Source organism: Dromiciops gliroides, chromosome 6, assembly GCF_019393635.1.
Source record: "Dromiciops gliroides isolate mDroGli1 chromosome 6, mDroGli1.pri, whole genome shotgun sequence".
Taxonomy (NCBI): domain Eukaryota; kingdom Metazoa; phylum Chordata; class Mammalia; order Microbiotheria; family Microbiotheriidae; genus Dromiciops; species Dromiciops gliroides.
The window spans coordinates 13,480,288-13,502,116 of record NC_057866.1 but is presented as its reverse complement, the minus strand read 5'-3'; the positions used below and the strand labels follow the sequence as shown (position 1 = coordinate 13,502,116).

General features: G+C 54.3%; 1 protein-coding gene across 6 annotated transcripts in view; it reads right to left on the bottom strand.

Annotated features, from left to right (window-relative positions):
• Positions 1-21,829, bottom strand: part of SYT7 (synaptotagmin 7) — a 90,548-nt gene that overhangs the window by 34,353 nt on the left and 34,366 nt on the right. Inside the window, exons 2-6 of one of the 6 annotated variants that reach the window (XM_043971741.1) lie at positions 20,726-20,829; positions 11,917-11,996; positions 7,256-7,387; positions 6,120-6,344; positions 1,507-1,881 (exon numbers count right to left, since the gene is read on the bottom strand). In XM_043971741.1, the coding sequence (XP_043827676.1) occupies positions 1,507-1,881; positions 6,120-6,344; positions 7,256-7,387; positions 11,917-11,996; positions 20,726-20,829 (916 nt within the window). The remainder of the gene's footprint in view (positions 1-1,506; positions 1,882-6,119; positions 6,345-7,255; positions 7,388-11,916; positions 11,997-20,725; positions 20,830-21,829) is intronic. The other 5 variants (XM_043971742.1, XM_043971744.1, XM_043971745.1 and 2 more) reach the window with 5 other exon arrangements.

Below are 21,829 nucleotides of genomic sequence, written 5' to 3'. Positions count from 1 at the left end.
TGTCATCCCTATCTTTGTGAGCAACTTGGGGTTGCCCTTTTCCAGTGGTGCAAGACACTGAACTAAATGCTTGAACTCAGCCTCTTGGGAAACTGACTCATGAATTAAGTCCTGCTTTGGCGTCTGGGCCCGGAGAAACAGGCGGTGTGAGGGCTCCGAGGCAGGAACACTCTATACACATATGCTTGTGTTCTTTTCCGAGAGAGTGGGCACCTTCCCTGGGTACCAAGGCCTTGTGTCTGATTCTCCCAGAACAAGTTGCTGCCTTCTTCCTTTGCCATGGGAAGATGGCATCAGTAGCTCACTTGGAAGTTGGAGGTCAGGCAGCTTGGGATCCTATGTTCTCCATCATAAGGGTTTGGGTCCCCCCAGTTACTAGGTTCTCTTGATCCCTGAGGAGGCCCCTTCTTCTGGCTTGGGCCAACTCCTCTTGCTCTATGCCCAGAATTGGATACTGGAGAGAGGATGCTTGCCCCAGAGTGGAGAAGTTCAGTGAGTTGGGACAGGGCAGGGGGTGCTGCAAGCAAGGCTCTGTCCCTCCACCCTGAGCTCAGGACACCCAAGGGGCTTCTTACCTGGGATAGGGCCGTGTGGCATGCCCCTCAAAGAAGAATAGGGAAGGAGTGGGCAGGCCTGCAGAGGGATACTGGCAGAGGTCTAGACTTCCTGAGGGAAGACAGTGAGGGTGGCTACCAAGGGAGAAAGTTCTTCCCCACAGTTAAATAGGTAGATGAGTCTCAGGGAAGCAGGAAAGGAGATGGGCTGGGGTGGGGAAGAGGGAGCTCAGAGAGGGAGAGAAAAGCCTATAAGGGGACCACAGGGACAGGCAAATGATAGGGAGAAGGAATAGGAGGAGGAAGGAGAGATGGGCTTGGGTTACTGGGAGACAGCGGGGACAAGAAAATGATGGGGGCGAGGTTGGTTGAGACTGAGAAAGGGAGGAGCAGATCAGAGGAGGTAGAAGGTGGGAAGAGGGAGGAAGGGACATCCAGAGGAGGTCGAAAGGGATCAGGGCGAGGGAAAAGGAGCCTTGGTAACAGGCCGGGGTGGGGCAAGGAGGGAGGTCCCAGCAATGAGACAGAGATGAGTCAGAGAGGGCAGGAGGGGATGGGGTGGAGGACTGTTTTCTGGGGTCTTAGGCAGGATTGTTAAAGTTCTCTGCCCAGTCCTGGGGCCCTCACAATGACTGAGAGGGGACAGAGGCCATCAGGTGCAGAGTCTGGCTGGAGAGAAGGCAGGGCAGAGCAGCCAGAATCCTGCCACTGAAGAAAACGCCCATATAGGGCTTGGGAGTTAGCCCACCTAAACTGAGGGTGGGAAATATGGCTGAATGCGGGAGTTGGCCTCTCCCAAGGGACCGGAGAGGAGAGGAGGAGAGCAGGAGAAGGGGCGGGGGCGGGGGGCTGGTCAGAGCCAACAGGATTTGGGGAAGGAAGGCAGATGGGACGGGGGAGGATGTGAGATTCGAGGGTACGAGGTGGGATGCAGGCCATGAGAAGGACTTACAGGAAGGACTTCATGTCCAAGCCTCGGTTTCGAATCTGCCCCACAACGTGGTCCCAGCTGCCCGGGTTGGAGCGGCTGCGGCCCCCAGCTGCTGCCCGGTACTTGGAACCGGCTGCAGCGCCCTGGCGGGCCTGGCCCCGGCCCTGAGCTCGGGGGTTGGCGGCAGCCGGGGCCGAGCCCGTATGGGCCTGGAGGTGCCCCAAGCTCTGGCTGGTAGTAGGCTGGCTGGGCTGCCGGCCCCTCTGGTGCTGACTCAGCGGCTGCTGGAGACTCTGCTGCCGTAGCAGGGTGCGGGGTCGCTGGCATTTCGGGTCTCCCGCCGAGCTGGGGATATACTCTAGGGTAGTGGCCGTGGACAAGGTGGAGTCCTCGAAACTTGGGGCCGGCAGCGGCAGAGGAGGAGGAGGAGAGGAGAGAAAGGAGAAGCAGATGAAGGGATCAAAGTGGAGGAGAAAAAAGGCGAAGGTCACGACCAGGAGGCCCCAGGGCAGGGCGTGCTCCGCTGGACCTCTCGGTGCTTCCATCCTGGGTCACCGCTGGCCGGCCACAGGCTGCTGCAAAGCTGCACTCCGAGGCCACCTCCACCCCCCACAGCATCCCCCCAACCCTGTTCGGCTCCCCTCCCTCCCCCCAGGCTGGCCCCCTTCTTAGCCCAACTCTGGTTTCCCTGGGCAACAGCGGCTGCCTGGGCCCACCTCCTTCCCTGGCTAATGGAGATGCCTCGGCAGCTGTGTGGTGAAGGGGGGGACCTCTGGGGTGTCCTGCTGCTGCCTATCACACTGAGACTTTGCCCACAGAGTGTAGGGGAAGTGGGTGACCTCAGCCACTCCCTGGCATGGAAGGACTGATTTGATGTCCCTAATACAGGTCCGCCAGAGACTGAACTATAGGCAGGGGGCAACTTACAATTTCTGTATTTCTCACAGGATCACAGTGGGAAGGGACCTTATATAACCGTCCTGTCCAATACGCTCGTTTGACATAAAGAGGAAACTGAGGCCCAGAGACTTGCTCAAGACGACACAGGTAGTCAGGGGTAGAGGGAAATTTGACTCTTTGGAGACAATTCCTTTCCACTGTCGACATTGCCTCCTTTACAGGAGAAGCTTTCACCCCAGGGCCTCAGCTGAGCCTCCTGGGGCACGGGCCACTCTGGATTCAGGCCCAGTCTGAGCTCTGGAACTGACCTCTGAACGCCCTTCTTTCTTAGATTCCAGAACCCTCTACCTGGCTTCCTGAAAAGTGAGGCAGTCTCTCTCTGCCCTATGGGGGCTGGTCACTTGGTAAAACAGCTGGGAGATACCTAGCTACTTCCCCTCATTTTTGATGAAGGGAAGAGGTCAGAGAATTAGACTTATTTCTGGGAAGGACCCTGGAGATCAACTAGTCCAATCTCCCCATTTTCCAAAGGGTGAAACAGAGTTGCATGTCTGGTTACAAGGTCTAAGTCTAAGTCTTTGTGATTCTAAGCCTAGAGCTTGATACATGTTTAAGCCTCAAGAGAACTTGGGGAGAGCATCTCATTCAGCTTCCTTAGCTTACAGATGAAGACACTGAAGCTCATCAAGGGGAAATGATTTGCCCAAGGTCACATAAAAAGTTCAGTAGGAGAATCAGGTCCATTCACTCCAAATCTGGTGTTATTACGGTTATACCATATACTCTGTGCTAGAGCATCTCAAGGTCTTTAAATTTTTTTTAAAAAGCTTCCCTCACTATAAACTTGTTAGCTATGTGGTATGAGGGGGATCACCCCCATTATAGATGTGAGGTCACTAAGGGTGCGGCCCCACTCTTCCTCCATATTGAAGGCACTGAAATCCAACCATCTCCACAAGATGATGTACAGACCTCCTTCAAGAACACCAAGATGGTCTTGTTACCATCGTAGGTGAGAAAGGAGGCAGAGAGAAGCCCAGGTGATGAAGGAGCTGGTGTGTGTGTGTGTGTGCGCGCGCGTGTGCGCGCACGCGGGGCAGGGTCCAGAAGGGGGATTTGTACTGGTGCTCTTCCTATAGGGGGTAGGAAGGCTGTCCTGGTTCTCTGGACACTTCCCAGGGCCCTGAAGAGGTCGTGCCTGCCTTGGTGGAGGCCCTCAACAAGCTTAGACAGTTGAGAGATGAGTGACCTAGCCCTGTGATCTAGGGCAAAGCCCTTAATCTCCCTGGGTCTGTTTCCACCAAGTTGATTGAGGGGATTGGACTAGATGCCCTCAGCTCTGGTACATTCCATATATTATCTGAGAGTCTCTCCCAGCTCCAACCTATGTTCTGATGGAGTCAGAATGCCGGCTCTTCACGCTACGTGTTCTCCATATCCCTTCTCAGCTCTGATGTTCTGTGCTCTGTGGTTCTTTCCTGATATTCTAGGGACCCTTGTGGTTCTGCCATCCCATGTTATAAGGGCTCTCCCAGCTCTGCCACCCCATGTCATGGGTTTCTATGAGAACAGAGCCTCCCACTTCCCAATCACCCTGAGTATAAGGGTATGTCTAGGAAGTTTCTGAGAACTTTGGTCCCTTAGTCTTTTCTTCAGTTTTAATATCCCTGGGCTGAGTGGCATCCCTGCCAGACCTCAGACCTGCCCCAGGGAAGCCTCCCCCTCCCCCAAGGGCCCTAAGGGATCCCCATTCACCAGCCAGCTGCCATGGCTCCCCCTCTCCCTGCTCCACTCCCAACCTGGGCCAACTACTAATGCTGGAAGGCAATGGTTAAGCTGCCCCTCTGGGCGAGAGAGAGAGAGAGAGAGAGAGAGAGAGAGAGAGAGAGAGAGAGAGAGAGAGAGAGAGAGAGAGAGAGAGAGAGAGAAGAGAGAACAAGAACAAAAGAAAAGATAAATAGAATGAGAGAGAAGAAAGCAAAACACAGTCTCAGCAGAGAGCCTGCTGCCCTCGGGGACCCAGGGGCTGTCAGCAACAGGCTGGTGCCAGCTCGGACACGGCACTCAGCTCTCCAGCCAGTGGCAATAGGGAGGCACAGTGCCAGCCCAGGTAGGTCCGGCAGTTTCCTGGGGCAGGACAAGGCAGAGGCCTGACATTACAGCCTCCTCCTCCTCCTTCTCCCTGACCTCGTTTTGGGTTTCCTATCACATCCTAAATTAGTCCAATTTACAACCTCTCAGTCACAGGAGACTAAAAGTGGTACTTCTAGGCCCTGAGCCAGTGGGGAGTATCCAGACCTGGCTGCAGGAATTGCAAATCGCTGGGCCTGAGTTGATCTCCCGGAGAGCTGGGCCGGGGCTGGCCAGTAGCTCAGGCTGCCTGACTATGGGAGGGCAGGGGATGGGACCTGCTCAAAGGCCTGGCTTCCTCTGGGCCAGCCTGTGGGGAGACATCAAGGAAAAACGGCCTGTCATCTGGTCTGATAACCAAAGTTGCTCCAGGCTCAGTCTTTTGCTCGAGAGGGGACAAAGGCAGAGGGTAAACTCTGGGGGCGGGGTGGGGTGGGGTGTGGAGAAGACCATCACAGGAGAGTGAGGTGTCCCCACTGCTGGGGCGAGTGCAGCTACTGGATGGCCAAAGGGCCAAGAAAGGGGAAGCCCAACTGTTAAGAACTGGGGAGAGGCGTTTCCATCTATGGAGAGTGAGGCTTTCCCACCTGCTGAGAACGAGGCCATTCCAACAGTTAAAGATGCAACTTACATCCTAACAGCTGAGAATGGGACGTTCAGCCGCTCTGAATGGGAACAGTCCAATTGCAGAGGATTGGAGGGTCCCATCTGCTGAAGTGAGGCTGTCTCAGCCACCAGGGAGCAAGGCTGTCCCAAATACTGAGAAGGGGACAGCCTCTCTGGCAGCCGTGAGTGGTCAACATCCGTTCTATGAGTGCTATCAGGACTGTCCACTTAGGTGGGGCCTGAGGGAGTTGGGATGCCAATAAAGGGAGAGCTGAGACCAGAGCGACCCAACCCCCAAGAGCAGAATCATTTTAATTGAACAAAAGGAGAGCTCACTGACCAAGACTGAGACAGCCAATGGGAATGGCTGACATGAGAATGAACCAACCGATGGGGACAGCCCATCTGCTGATCTTAGACAAGCTTTGGAGGCAGACAGTATGATGGTACAATCAAGAATGGGGACGAGCTCATGGAATTAACCCAATGGTAGAACCACCGAGAGGAAGAAGAGGATGGCCTCACAGGAGAAGGCTTGGGTGCAGATGGACATGGGATCAAACGATGGCAGAGAATGGGGCAGCCCAGCCACCAGATATGGGATGGTCCAATGGATAAGGCCGGCAGGCCAGATACCCAGACTACAATGAGCCGATGGCTGGAATGGAGAGCTCTGAGGGCTGCATGGAGGCCGCCCTAAGGCCAGAGATGGATGGACTGGCAAAGAAAGAGACCAGTGTCTGATGGGGACAGGAAGGAAGGGTGTCAGCCAGATGCCAGAATGGGACAGAGTGGGCGTGTGCCAGGAAATGTCCGGTGGCTGAGGATGGAAGGGCCTGGTCGTGAACGACAATGGGACAGCCCCATGGCTGAGGATGGAATGACCCAAGAGCCAAGGGTGGGGGCCAACACCGGGTGCCCCTCACACCACCATGTTCACCCCGAGCATGGACAGGTGCCAAGCTCACTGGCTCTGGCCGAGGTGCGCTCTCACTCACTTGGACCGGCTGAGCTTCCCCGTGGCAAGGTGGCTCTGCACTGTGTGCCATCGGCCTCTCCCCGCCTTCCCATTGCTGGGCTCGCTGTGGGCAGACACGCTGCTCCTCATGGTGTCCTCTCTGGGCAGTGGCGGAGGTAGCGCCTGTTTCTCCCCTGGCCGGCCTTCCCGGTCCACCGCCAGCCCCGCCGCGGCGGCCACTTTGGCGCCTGCTAGGAGGGTACCACTGAAGCACGGGCGGCCGGGCCGGAGGAGTGCCAGGCAGTGCCAGGGGGAGGGGAGAGCAGACCATACACAGGGAGAGGGGAGGAGGAGGAGAACAAAAACAGATAAAAGGAAGAGAGAGACAGAGAGAGAGGAGGAGGAGGAGAGAGACGGACAGACAAGAGACAGACAGAGAGAGAGAGAAACATCAGCACTGCAAATGGATCAACTGAGCCTGCAGAGAGGAGAAGAGGGCATGGAGTGTGGGGGGAAGAGAACAACGCACCACGACAACGAGGGGGGCCCTCCCCACCGCCTGGTGCGGGGGCCTCGGGGGTGGGGGGAGGGCAGCCGCCTCAAACTCTATCCCACAGGACAACGAAGGGTTAACGACGGAGGAGCGGGCTGTCCGGAGAGGAGGCCCCAAGGCAGGGAGAAAGAGAGAGCCAAGTTAGTGAGAGAGCTTCACCATCAATCACCACCGCCACCAGCCACCAACCACCGACCTCTGACCACCGACCACCGACCACCAACCAGCAGCAGCAGCGGCAGCAGCAGCAGCAGCAGCGGCAGCAGCAGCAGCGGCAACGACAACAACACACCAGCAGGGAGAGAAACAAAGGCAGAGCCACAACGCCGAGAGGGGAGAGGCCAAAACGGGCAACCCCGTCCTGACTTTGGAGAAAGGGGCGGAGGTGGGCCACAGGGACAGAGGGACTGCAGGTCTCCTGAGTAAACTGGCCCTGGGGGGAGGGGGGAGGCAGGCGGGGGAGGCTGGGAGAGGGGTTGCTCGTCTCCATGGTCAGTCTGTCCATGGGGTGGATGGGGAGGGGCTGGGGTGAGGAAGGGGAAGAAAAGGAGAAGGGAAGGAGGAGTGGGGACAGGGGGTGCGCATAATACTTAGTACATATCAAATCAGGTAAAGAAACTCACTTGAGGGACAGTCGCGGATCGCCATAAGGGGCGTAGGGTGAAATGTTTAGAATAAACTCCTTGGGAGGGTAGGAGCTCCATTTCTGCTGCACTGTGCTCTCATTGTTATTCCAAAATTCTCTGTCTACATCACTAGAGGGGCAAAGAGAGAGGGAAGAAAACAGGGAGATACAAGAAGCAAAAATCCGTAGTCCTGCTAGGGAAGGAGTGAAGAGGAGCCGAGCCCCTGGTGGCCTGGGGAGGGGCCAGGTGGGCGGGATGGGCAGGGTGGGCAAGGGCCCTCCTAGGCCGGGGGCTGGGTAGGGAGGGGGCTCCTGTGGAAGAAAGGCCACCACCCGCACACTCGGCACACAACACGCGTACACACAGTCAGGCACACACGCACACACAGGCGTACGGAGAGGAGGGAGGTGCTGGGCAAAAGAGCCACAGCCGGGCAGGTAGGCAGGCGGGCAGCTCGATAGGCAGACAGGTGCCCCACACCTTTGGAAGCTGGTGGGAGAGAGAGAAAGAGAGAAAGAGACAGTAGAGAGCCCTGGACAGCAGGTTCATCTCTTGGCTGGGTGCCAAACTAGAGGGGCTGGGACCACAAGAGGACTCCCCTGCCATAAGGTCAGCTTCTACCTGGAGCGAGCTGCTCTCGTCCTCTCCTCAGAGGGAGCCCCTGTGTCCTCCCTTCCTCCTCAGGGAGTACAAATGGCTCAGGATCGTGGCCTTAGGGCCAGAAGGGCCCTCAGAAGCCATCTAGTCCCCTCATTTTACAGGGTCATACAGATTGTAAGTTAGAGGCAGGATTTGAATCCAGGCCTTCTGATTTCAAGTCCAAGACTTCTCCCAGTACACCATGCTACCTCAAACTGGTCAATTCTCTTCTTCCCAAGGATCCCCCTTTTTCTTTTTCCCTAGGAAAGAATTCCTCTTCCTCCCTTTGTCTCTTCCAGGATGGGTTCATCTCTTCCCCAAGTGGGGAACACCCTTCATCCTTTGGGCTCTTCCCCCCAGCATTTTGCATACAGGAGGCGCTTAATAAGTATTTGTTAATAAATGTTATTCTTGGAGACCCCAGTCCTGCTCTGGTCTCTTCTTAATTGACTAAAGCCACTCCTGGTGCCCAGTAACTTCCCTATCTCCTCAGGATTTGGGGGGGGGACACTTTTTTGGGATTCAAAGAAGCTAAGAACCAAAGGTGCCTTGAAGTCCTGGCCCACACCAGTCTTCCTCTCCCCACCCCAACCCAGGAAACAGGGCAGGAAGTTATCCCACTAGCAGCTTTCTGGAAAAAGGCGATGGGAGGTTGGGTGCTCTAGCACCCATTAGAGCTTTGCCAGAGAAAGATTCAGAGGGAAGTTGTCCCCCTACCCCCACCCCAAGGGTCAGGTACTGAACAGACCACTCATGCCAACCTCAGTATGGGACTGGACCAGAGGAGCCCGCCTCTCATGCCCAGCAAGAGCAGAATGCTGGGCAGGGGCTGGGGGTGGGGAGCTTGGATCCCCACTCAGGCTCAGGGTCACACATGGTCAGGAAGTTCCATTGAAAAGGGAGGGAAGAAAGCTGGCCTAGGCAGGGGTAGAGGAGTGAGCCCAAGCCCTGGTGTGGGGGGAGGGGCACCATGATGCTGGAGTAGGATTTGGGGCCAGGCAGCTGTGCTCCCCACAAGGGATCAGTGTGGCTGAGGCAGTCCACCTTTGACTCCCCTGGGGAATCAGGAAAGCCAGCTCCCTCCTCTCAGGTTTGTGAAAACTGAAAGAGGAATCCAGCTGACCTGAGGTGGGACAGGCCAGATAGGATTTAGGGGGCAAGGGTCACATGAGGGTGGGCAATGGGGAAGAGAAACATGAGACCTGGCATCAGTCCATTGGGGTGTAAGCCCACACCCAAGCTCCTGTGGCCCAAGAGGCAAAGGAGCCAGAGTCCAGTAAAGGACCGAGAACTCCCTTGGGGTGGGATGAAGCCAGTGCATCTTTCTGGGCAGAGTTGGGAAAGGGAGGACTGGCCACAGTGAAGGCCCTTCTAGATGGACACTCCCAACCACTTCCCCCCCCCCCCCCCCCCCGTCCCCTTACAGACCCTGGTATATTGAAGTACATCCCTCTAGGTCTCCAATCTTAGGGCAGACTCCCTCCTCCACCCAGCACAGGCTGCCATGGGACTGTCCATGGTGCTGAACTGTCAGCTCAGTCCCACCCCCACCCCCACTGACCACCACTGGCCAGCGACATAGCTCTTGGTGACATGAATCAGATCTTGGACCTTGGGTTCCCAAGGGTTAGCTACAGCAAGCGGGGAATGGGGCACAGACCCGGAGTAAGCCAGTCCTGACGGGGGAAAAATCTAACCCAGGATTTTCTCAAAGGAGGAATCTTCCCCAACATGAACCTCTTTGGAAAAGAACCCAACCCCATCATCTCCCTGAGAGTTGGGGGACCCCATAAGGCTCCCCTTCTGCTGCACAGCCTCCTTCTTCCCCACCCTAGTCTCCTTAGCATGAACACTCACAATTTACTCCCCTCCTCCCTGAACCCCTTGGACTGAGCCTTGGGCCCCACTGCCGGGGATCAGGCAGCTGGGGTCTCAGAATCACAAAATGGGAAGCAGTGCTTAGACACCAAGAAAAGGAGAGTGGGCTAGCTTCGAGAATGATCTTCAAAACCTGCTGGGGGTTGGTGAGGATGGAGTTTGGGGGCCAAAATTACAAAGGCCTCCAAGATGGGTTGTTAGGGAGGTCCTACAAGCCTGAGAAGGGAGACCCAGGCCACATGGGTGCAGGATAAGCCATAGCTGATTCATGCCTGGGTTCAGGGGACCCTTGAAGACATCAGTTCCAGGCTACTATCATCAGAATTGCTTTTCTTTACCCCAATTCATGGGCAACAAAGCCATCCTTCCTAGAGCTTAGGGCCTCTGCCAGACCCTAGCCCTGGTTCCTGGGAAATGGATTCTGATCACCCCAGAGATGGGGACTCTTGCCTGTAGCTCTCTGATAGGTTTGGGGGCTGGGCAATGGGAGGGTAAGTCCAAAAGTCTGCCCAGGGACACCTGGGCCCAGCCAGTCCCACATCAGAAAGCCCAGGGCTTCTCGGCTCACTGTCTTAGCTTTGGATACCCAAGCTCCCAGCTCTGAATCTAAGAGGAAGCCCAGCAGAGCAAAGGGTGGCTTCAAAGGTGACCTGAGGCCACTCCTGGGGGGCTATGGACTCCTTTTCTCCTCTTATCCCTCACCCTGCTCCTCCCTGGTTTTAGGTGATGTCTAGGTATGGAGCAAGGTATACATGTGGAAGGAGAGGGAAGGGGCAGGAGGAGGAGAAAAGGGGTCCAGAGAAGGGTGACAAGGGATAGTGGAAGGCAGAGGAGAAAGCAGTGGGAAGGAAGAGAGAAAAGAGGGAGAAGGGAGGGAGGAGGGAAAGGAAGTAGAGAAGATAGAGAAGAGGGGATGAGGGGGAGAAGGAGAGGGGGGAGATGGTTTAGGGAAGGAAGAAAGAGGGGGAAATGAAGGAGGGGGAGACATAGTAAATAGAGGATAAGGTGATGTGGAAAGTTATGTGGGTAGGGAGGAGTAGAGGGAATTCACCAGTGATCAGATCCAGCTCTGGCCTCTTGGTGGGAAGTGGGCTCTCCCAGCCCTCCCCTCTAGCCCGGGGCCCCCACTGGGTCCCCTAACTGGCAGCTTCTCTGGGGAGGACAGAGTGGAAGGAAGCCAGCCAGGGGAGGGAGAGGGCACCCTTGTTACCCTGCCCAAGAACCTCTGGCGCTGACATAGGGAAGGGACAGAGTTCTCTGATCCTCTTGTCTCCCAGCCAAGCTGGGGTGAGCTACTGGGTTCCCACCCAGGGGCACCAGGCTCCTCTCCTACGGGTAAGGTTGGAGGATGGACATGCTCCTCAATCCAGGAAGAGGAAATTGTAGTTCTGGGCTGGGTCTGGGGGCTCTGCAGGGTAAGGTCTGGGAACCAAAGAAAACCTGCCGACTTCTGAGAGATGGGAGAGGAATGCAGGAGGGAGTCTTGGGGAGGTAGGAAGAAATACTGAATCGATTCTCATCCCACCCCCTCCAGTAGAACCAGGCCAGCCACAGGGAGGGAAAGGTCTCCCCCAGGTTTTGCTGGATGCCACAGCATCCAACAAGACTGTGCAATGCATGGTGAAGATAAGGAGGTAATGTCGTGCCCACTTTGTAGATGAGTAAATCAAGGCCCAGCCCAGTTAGTAAGTCACAACAGGGTTTCAGGGATAAGATTTGACCCCAGGCCCCTTGACTTTAAATCCTCTTTTCTTTCTTGTGTCGTTGGGGCTTGCGGCAGCATGTGTGTGTACAGGAAGCTTGGGGGTGCTGTGGATGCTGGAGGAGGGTGGGCAGACAGCTTAACTCTAGAAGAAGCATCGAGGAAAGGGCAGAGGTGTCTGAGGGAGGTGGGCTCAGGGGAGAGAGAAGAGAGGAGGAGGGGTGTGTCAGGGCAAGGTTTATGGAGATGAAGGCCTCCTCATGGGGGCATGGATGTAGGTATGGGGGAAGGGCCCATTCATAGAGGGGAAGTCTGTGTGTGGCAGGGAGATGTACAAGGATAGGCTGGGGGGGGACCCTTCTCACCTCAGTGGAAGCTGCCTCGATGCCCCTGCCCCACAAGCCGATTTGGCCCACCCGACACTCCCCCAGGCACCTACTTGATAGCTTTCTTCTCACTGCGCCCACGCCCCGAGTCCGGGGTGCCCACGGTCTCTAGGGAATTCTTGTAGCGTTTGCCCTGTGGAGAGAACACCAGGGTCACTCAGGCAGGCATCCTCGGGGCCTCAGAGGCCATCACGGCCTCTTCTTACAAATGGGGAAACTGAGGCAAAGAGCGGTTCAGTGACTTGCCCACGGTCACATAGGCAGTAAATGTCTGGAAGAGTGAGATTTGAACCCAGGCCTTCCTGACTCCCAGTCTTGCTCTCTGCCCGCTGTGCTACACGGCCCCTCAAGGCAGGAAGCACCACATCCTTCAGGCACCCTCAGCTTCTGTGTCCAGGAGATTCTGGTTTCGCCGACAGGCTACTGAACACAGCCATTTCTGTGCCCCAGCGAAGTACGATGGGGCAGAACGATGCCAACGAGCTGGGAAGATGAGCTCAAATTCCCCCTTCGCTGGGGTCTTTGTGACCTTGGGGTAGTCACTTCACTCCTTGGGCCCCAGACAATGGGCTAGGACAGATCTACTAAGCCCCAGACAGGCTGAGGTCCTAGCGGAGGGAGGAAGTCCCCGGTCCAGTCTGACCAAAGCCACAGTGCATTTCCTGCGCACCTACTACGTGACAGTCTCTCAAAAGGCAGGGAGGAGGGAGATGGGAGTTTTTCAATAAGGCAAAGTCCCTGGTGCTTTGGGAATCTGAGGCCCGCTGCCACCTCAAAATTTAAAGCCAGATCCTCCCGGCCAGATCGAAATGCAAGGGGAGTGAAGGGAGAAGGGCAGAAGGCTCTTCTGCACAGCTCATTAGGAAACAGGCCTTTCCCCAGGAACAAGGAATGGGGGAGGCACTGTGATACAGGAGGAAGAGGGCCAGGGAGACCTGGGTTCAAATCCTACCTCTGATCCTCCCTGAGTGACCTTGAAAACATGTAACCTGTGTGGGCCTCAGTTTCCACATCTGTAAAGTCTCTTACAACTCTAAGTCTATACTCTTGTGAGCCCATGAATCAGGACCAAAATGGTCCAAACTCCCAGTTTTACAGATGAAGAAAGTGAGACCCAGAAGTTTTTCTTAACAATTAGTTATTGAGAGGGCAGCTAGGTGGCGCAGTGGATAAAGCACCAGCCCTGGATTCCAGAGGACCTGAGTTCAAATCTGACCTCAGACACTTGACACTTACTAGCTGTGTGACCCTGGGCAAGTCACTTAACCCTCATTGCCCCACAAACAAACAAACAAACAAACAAACCCAATTAGTTATTGAAAAGTAGATTAGCCTCCCTTGGGGTAGTGAGTTCCCTGTTGCTGGAGGTGTTCAAGTAAAGGCTAGATGATCACTTATTAGATGGGTTCTTCTTCAGAGAGAGATTAGTCCAGATGACATGAGGTCCCTCCAAGCTCCAGGACTCCCTGATTAGGACTCATCCCCCCACTGTGGTCCCAATGCTAGAATGTGGTTCAGGCACTCGAACTCGGGTCCTCTACCATGAAATCCTGTGCTCTTTTGCATGGCAGCTTGGCTCTACTCCCAGGCCCAGGCCTGTTCTCCCATCCCCCAGGGTCCTGGCCAGGCTCCCAGATGCACAGCTCCACTCTCCATGGACAGACGGCTCTCCAGTGCCCAGCCCAGACACGTCACGCTGCCCACGTCACCGCCCCCGCATGGCGTGGGCAGCAGCCCCACAGGGCTGGCAGGGGCCCGGTGACGTGGGCAGCTGGGGCCGTTTGCTTTGGACTAGCTCTGGGCTGACCAACCGCTGCCTGGTCTCTGCTCTGGCAAAGAGAAGGGAAGGGAAGTGGGATGGGAAAGGGGAAGGGAAGGGGGGGTAAGGGAGGGAAGGACAGGGGAGGGGAGGGAAAGGGAAAGGGAAGCAACTACTGCTTCTCGCTAAGGAAATTGAAGTTTTATCTAGTCCAGCTCCTTCATTTTACAGACCAACAATCAGGCCCAGAAAGCATCATGGTTTTAGACCTGGAAGAGATCTTTGCGGCCCTTGGCAAATCCCTTAACCTCACTATGCCTCAGTTTCCCTTTCTGTGAAATGAGAAGGCTGGACTTGGTGACCTCTGAGGTCATCTTTGGCTCTGTCTGTCATCCTATAACACACAGTCCAACACTGTTCAGGAACCTGAAGCCCAGAGAAGTCAGGTGATTTCAAGAAGTAGCTTGTCCAAGGTGATACAGAGAGCAAGTGGCAGGGACAGGACTTGGGTCTTCTGACCACTATAACACGGGAGCTATTGGGGAAAAGAGGAGGGTACATATCTTAGCCTCAACTCCCTCTTTGTGGGTGTCATCCATAGGGAGGAAGGGTGCCAAGGACCCTCCCATGTATACAGAGAAGACCATCTGCTCAGAGGATTGGCAACTGGCAACTTTGAATCCCATCTAGTCCAATCTCATTTTACAGATGGGGAAACTGAGGCCCAAGGTCACAGAGATAAGCAAGTCAGCAGATCCAGGGTTCTGATCCATGTTCTGTGACTCCAAGCCCATCTTCCTTGTCTTTATAACACCCCCAGCAGGCAGGGGTGTGGGGGGGGAGAGATGAGGGAGCAGGCCTCCACAGTGGACAGGCCCCAGCCAGGCTGGGTGGGGAGGGGGAGCTTGCACCAGGGCTGCTGCTGCAGCAATGGAGGAGGGACCTGCATCAGAGGAAGGTGAGTTCTGTTCACCTTCTCAGTTTGGGTTTCTAAATATAGCCTCCTGCGGAGCCCAGTGCCATTAACATTCCTCTTGGCCACCCAGCACCCCACATGCATACCGATGACAACCGTGGGCTGATCCAGGCCACCCTTGGGCCCAGAGCCAGCCACGGTCACTCTCCTCTTCTCCCACCTGCTTAGACTGAGGCCTAGAACCCAGACTGAGAACCTCGCTGCAGGATCAGAGGGGGTGGCTGATGGCCAGACTGGGGGGGCTGGAGTCCCGCTGACCAGGAGGTAGCTGGGGTCCCTCTGCCGCTCCAGGAGATTTCTGCGTCGGCCGCCATGCTTCTGCCACTGCCCAGAACTCACCAATCCTCAGAATACCATCGGCTGGTTCTACACACCCTGGCCCCCCAGCACCCAAGCATGCACTCATGCACACACATACATGTGCACACGCATACACGCACACATGCGCACACAAACACACTCTCAACATCCCATAATGTGCACTGACACTGGCCCCACAACACCCAATTATCCCATCCTTCCCAAAGCAAAACAAAAGACGCTGCTCCCACACATGCTTCCTTCAGCTGCATCCCCTAGACAGGCAGAGGCCGCAGCTGGGAGGGACACCTGAAATGTGTGTGAGGAGGGAGGAGGCAGGAGCATTAGCTCCTCATGGGGACCCTTTGGACCCTGGGCCCATCTCTGCCCTCAGTAGGCCTGATCTGAAGTGAGTCACCTCCCCTGTAGGTCTCAGGAAGTCCACTGGATGTTCTGAGCTTCCTCCCAGGACTTCTATCCTGTGTTCTAAGGGTCATCCTATGGCAGATGTTCTCCATTCTAAGGGTCCTTTCGGTTCTTCCCTAGACCTTATAGAACCAAGACTTTGGTAACTCAGCCTGAGCTAGGCCTAGACCTAGAATACCTGACCTCCTGGCCAGCTAGAGAGGCCTGGAGATGCCTCAAGACATCAGAGGCCATCTTGGCCAATCTCTACCTGAACACAAGGGCCCTCGCCAAGACCCCCAAGAGCACAGGCCATGAGATTTCTAGGCCTGGGGGATCCAGCCCCCTCAGAGGCAGACTGATCAACTTGGGAAACAGCTCTAAGGATTAAGAATTTACTTCAATCTGGCTGGTCTTTCTCAGTTCCTTCCTTTTCTTCCCATGAATCTGGGACTCACGTGACCAAACTGCTACCAAGCCTTTAGGGAAGACTATGTCTTGCCCAGAGTCACAGAGGTATCAAGGGAAAGAGCCAGGATTTGAATCCAGCACTTCTGCTTTCAAGTCTAGCAGACTTCCAATCATGTCATGTTGTTTCTCAATATCCAGGCCCAACTTTTGGGGTTGGCCAGCACATCCCCGTCAAAGGTGAACTTTCATTTTTGTTTGTTTGTTTGTTTGTTTGTTTTTGGTTTTTTAGTGAGGCAGTTGGGGTTAAGTGACTTGCCCAGGGTCACACAGCTAGTAAGTGTTCAGTGTCTGAAGCCGGATTTGAACTCAGGTACTCCTGACTCCAGGGCCAGTGCTCTATTCACTGCACCACCTAACTGCCCCAAAGGTGAACTTTCAAGGACCATTTGCCACTGATGTCATAGGTCAGGGTGGGGAGAGATTCCTGTTCAGATACAGGTTAGACTCACCAAATGAATGGAAAAAGATTAATTAAGGGCTTGTTATGGACTCGGCAAGTTGACCTCAGAAGTCCCAATCAGCTCTGAGATAATGACATTCCAAAATGGCAGCCTAGCTGCCCTGTGCTAACTGGCACCACAGACCCTGTAGCCAAAGAAAGCACTGACACCTAAAGACTCCTTGGACCTCATACTTGGCACCCCTGAGCCATCAGCCAACACCCCGCCCCAACCACATGGAGGCTGTCAGCACTGCCACCTCCCGGGTCCATAGGAACTTCTGGGCTGGGAACTATCAACATGATCCTCCCGTGGTCAGTCAACACACATGTGGTGCAGAGAAAGGGCACTGGCCCCAGGTAGGTATTACCCATGTAACCTTGGGCAAGCCACTTCTCCCTGGGCCTCCTTGGACCCTGGCCTAGAAAATGATGGGCTCTGAGGTCCCCTGCTGATCTAAATGGAGGGTCCCATTGACTCCTAATGGTCACTTAGCCTCCCCCTCCCCACAAGGGCCATGAGCATCCTCCCCTTGTCATTCAGAGTCTTCCTAGGAATCTCTTTACCTCAAAAAGTTGGTGACTTCTGTCTAGGCCACCCCAGGGTCACACAACTGTGCTCTCCTCTGAAGGTATTCTTCCCACCCACCAGCTCCTATGGCTGGGGCAAGGACATGATGGGGGAAGAAGATGGCTCAAGGAATGGTCTGGGGAGAAGCAGGGAAGGGGAGGGGGGGCAAAACTGGGAGGAAAACACCAAGGGGACCCCAGCCTGGCCCAGCTGACATCAGAGAGCTCAGAAGCAGCTCACCATCCCCTCCCCTTACACCCCCGCCTGCTTCCAAGAGAAAGTCAGCAAGGGGGGTCGGCTGAGCTGAGCTGGAAAAAGCTGGCTAGAGATTAAGGAAGTTATTAATGTTTGGAAATGGGATCTGCAAGCACGGGGTTGTCACGTCATTCCTGCTGAGGGGATGGGCAACCCAGTAGTCTTGTGGCTGGGAGCTGAAGGCCCCTTAGGGAAAGGAGGCAGACAGATGCAGCCCAAGGGCTCCCTAGCCAGAGTGGAACAGAGGAGAGGTTTGGGGGGGTCTGATGAGAGGAAAGTAAGGGCTAGGGAAGGAATGCCTGGTCCATATATAGTGGGGAGGGGGTGGGGGGCAGAACACAATGAAACACAGTGGTTTCCAAGTTTCCCAGGAGGGAAGGAAGGAGCATCCTTGGCCAGAGACCCTGAGCTCTGCTCTGTGGTCTGGCATCCCATGATACCCACTTAAGTAGCCCAGGCTCCTGGCCCACTACCGCCCAGCCATCCGGCCTGCAGTCCCCAGACGGATGGGAAGGGCTGCCTGTCCTTCTCACCTTCCCTGTCCACCAGGCGCCAGCCTGTCCTGCTTGTCACCTCTGCCTCTGGGGACCCAGCCAGCTTTGAGGTCTGCACTGACAGCCAAGGCCTGGCCCCAGGCAAAACCTGCAGGCTTCAGCCCAGCCTAGGGGCACCTTGTTTGCCCATCCTGCTCTGTGCCTGCAGGGAGAACAGCATCAGCCCCCTCCTCAATTCACAGCAAGACAGAGGCCCCAACAGCAACATGCAGAGTCACAGAGACACATTTCTCTCTCTCTCTTTCTCTGTCTCTCTCTCTCCCTCTCTCTCTCTCTCTCTCTCTCTCACACACACACACACACACACACCACACACACACACAGAGTCAATCCCATAGATGACAATGCTTCCAAACATTCAGGGGGGCTCTCTACTGACCTGCAGCTGCCCAGGAAATGTACAGCTCTCTGCTTTTTTGCTGACGGGCTCCCCACACTGGGGAGAAGTTTCCCAACTTAGGTTAATGATAATTTATTAAGCACCTACTATGTGCCAGGTCCTGTGTTAAGTGAGTGGCACTTCTGCTTGCCTGGCTGACCATGGGAGGTAGTGGGGTGAGAGCTCAGTGGACAGAACAATGGATTTTCGGTCAAAACTCCCATGACTTCTCCCTAGATCCACCCTGCCCCTGCCGCTGCCCTGCTCCATCCAGAGGCTTCTCTCTGTCTGGCACTTTCTCCGTCCCAGCCAAACTAACTGACTCGCTATTCCCTACCCATGACATTCCATCTCCCTCCTGCAAGCCTTTGCACAGGCTGTGCCCCATGCTGGGTGTGCTCTTCCTCCTTCTCTTAGCCTCTTGTAATCGTCAGCTTCTTTTAAAGCTCAGCTGACCCACCAGAGGCCTTGCTCTTGCCTCTGGATGTTCCTGCTCCGCGCCTCCCCCCATCATGTTGCATTTGCTGATCTGCGTGCCCAGCAAAATGTAAACTCCTTGAGGGCAGGAACTATTTAGTGCTGGGTTTTCACATCCCCAAAGCCCCACCCAGCACATAGCAGATACTTTCAGAGGTAATTTCACAGGTGTAGGGAACTCCCAATGATTCAATTTAAGAATTAAATTCCGTAAACATTTAATAAGAACCTACTATGTGCCAGGGGCTGAGGTAAGCTAAGGTAAGAACTCCATCTGCCAGTGCTGACCCGTCCTCGTCCTGCAACTTTTTTTAAAAAATTACTTTTCCCCAATTACATGTAAAGGCAATTATTTCATTTAAAACTTTTTTTTTGAGTTCCAAATTTTCTTTCTCCCTCCCTCAGACAGTAAGCAATTTATATATGTTCAATCATGTAAAACCCATTTCCATATTAGTCATGTTGTAAAAGAAGACACAGACCCAAAGGGGAGGAGGACACGAAAAAAAATACAGAAAATGAAAAAGCATCTGCTTCAATCGTCCTGCAACTTATTTAAGAAGAATCGCTAACATTTATGTTGTAGCTTTAAGATTTGTAAACCACTTTACATACATTTTCTCACTTTGTCCTTGCAGCGGCTCTATGAGTTGGGGGCCAGTATTCTCCCCATTTGAAGATGAGGAAACTGAGGTTACATGGGAGTGGTTAAGGGATTACTCAGGGTCCCACAGCTAGTATGCATCGTAGGCAGGATTTGCACTCGTCTTTCTGCCTTTCATTTTGTTGTATTGACTATAAGAAGGCACCTCTCAGTGAGTGCCCCCCAAATAAACAAACAGATAGATAAACGAATGAATGAATAAAATAACTGTGAAGTGAGCTGAGCACTCTTCCCGTTGGGGCTGGGTGTGGGAAGGAGAGCGCCTTCAAATCCAGGGCAATGGAGGGCAAGCTTCTCCCCAGCTCGGTGAACAGAGAACCCAGGCTTGGGTTAAGAAAGTCATCAGGGAGGGATCACCACATCCCCAAGTGGAGACCAGAAGCTGCTCCTTGTCCAGAAATCCTCCTCCCCCCCCAATCACCCAGGACCGTTCCCAGGGCCGGGGCCCAGGCTGGGGGAGGTTTCTGGAGGAGGGATGGGCGCTGGGCCTGTGGGTGAGGCGGGGCTGGCTGCCTGGCGCTCTGCACCCCCTCCTCCCCTCTCCCTCTTTCTGGTCTCCTGTCTCTTCTCTTCTCCTGGGGTGATTAATGCCTCTCCTGACAGGCTTCGTTACTTATTGATGGCCTAATCCCGCTCATTAATTCCCCAGCCCTCGTTAAAAATGAAAAGAAGCCGCTTGTGCTTGTACAAACCCCAGAACAGGATGGATGTGTCGGGGGCTCTGGCGGGTGGAGGTTCCTGGCTGGACCAATGGCAGGTCGGGTCTGAGAATTCCTCCTCCCCGCACCCCGGCTCAAGGCTCAGCAGTTCGAAGCCCCGCCCCCCGCCCCATCAGCCCTGGAGTGTGATGTGGCCTGAATTCGCTGCCAGAAAAGTATGCTTTCCTGCTCATTCGGGCCAAGAGGCCCAGGTTCAAATCTTACCTCTGACTCTTTTTTATTAGCTGGGTGATACTATATCCAAGTCATTTTTTTTTCAAGTCATTTTATTTCTGAGTCTCCATTTCCTCATCTGAAAAATAGGGACAAACCTCACAGGGCTACTGGGAGTTTCAAATGAGATAAATACTTTGCATCATCTCCTCAGGGCCTCGATGGCTTCCTTCAAGTCCAGCCAAAATCCTACCTTGGGCTGGAAGCTGTTTCCAATCCTCTTAATGCTAGCACTTTCCCTGTGCTAATCATCTCCAATTTATCTCTCCCCCCCCTTTCTCTCTCTCCCTCTCTCTCCCCCTTTCTCTTTCTCTGTCTCTATCTTTCTTCCCTTTCTCTCTCTCTGTCTCTGACTCTATGTCTCTACGTGTTTTAATGTACACATATATGTACATATGCATATGTAGAGTAGATTATAGTAGGTGCTTAATAAATGTTATCGAGTCACCAACTGCAATGTCCTATCACCATCATCATCATACTCGTCATTGGTGACAAGTGTGAGCGGGTCTTTATGAACATATCTTGATATAAGATTGTTGGTGCCAGGAGACCCCGGGGAAGACTGAGCAGGGATGCAGTTAGGAGGGGGCTCCAATTTGGTGATCCAGGATGAGGCTCGGAGATAGAGGGCTTGAAAACGGATGAAGGAGCCCACCTGGACTCCCCACCCAACTCACCAGTTTTCGCTGACACCACTGACAGATCCCACACAGGACGATGGTGACACTAAGGCTGATGGTGATGATGGCCGACACGAGCAGGACGTCCCGGGAGGGTGCCCCTAGAGGAGGGAAGATGGAAGGGCAACATCAGATTTGATCAGTGCAAACGATCCAAAAGAAAAGGCCTTGACATCCGATGAACTGCTGCACCCTGAGGACCAGGGAAACTTTTCCATCTGACTTTTGGCTGAAAGCTTCCATATGTGTCATCGCCCCCATTAGAAGTGGAGCTCATTGAGAGGATAGATAGCCTGCCATTCTTTTTTTGTTTGGTTTTTTGCGGGGCAATGGGGGTTAAGCGACTTGCCCAGGGTCACACAGCTAGTAAGTGTCAAGTGTCTGAGGCCAAATTTGAACTCAGGTCCTCCTGAATCCAGGGCCGGTGCTTTATCCACTGTACCACCTAGCCACTCCAATAGCCTGCCATTCTTTTTTTTTTTTTTTTTAGTGAGGTAATTGGGGTTAAGTGACTTGCCCAGGATCACACAGCTAGTAAGTGTTAAGTGTCTGAGGCTGGATTTGAACTCAGGTACTCCTGACTCCAGGGCCAGTGCTCTATCCACTGCGCCACCTAGCTGCCCCAATAGCCTGCCATTCTAAGGACAAATCAGGAAAGGACACAGGCTCCCCTTGGCCAGGGGGATCTTTAGAGACAGACCTCCACGGCTCAGATCTCAGATCCAAACTTATGGAAAGAGCAATGATATGGGTCCGGTTTTCAGACAAGCTGTAACAGTCATGGGAAAGTAATTTAATTTCTCTAGGCATCAGTTTCTTCATTTACGTAATGATAATAAGAGCTAGCATCTACATAGTGCTTTACCTGATACCTCAAGTGATCCTCACAACAATCCCCCCATTCTACAGATGAGGAAAGAGACCAAAGTCACACAACTGGTACTAGTGAGAGGTAGATTGGAGCTCAGGTCCAGCCCTCTCAGCACCTCAGTGCCCAGCTATTTCACTGATAATTTATATGATGAGTCAGTGGGACAGGGTGATCTCTAAGATGCCTCCCAGCTCTACCCTCTACAGCCTTGAGTTCAAATGTGGGCGTTT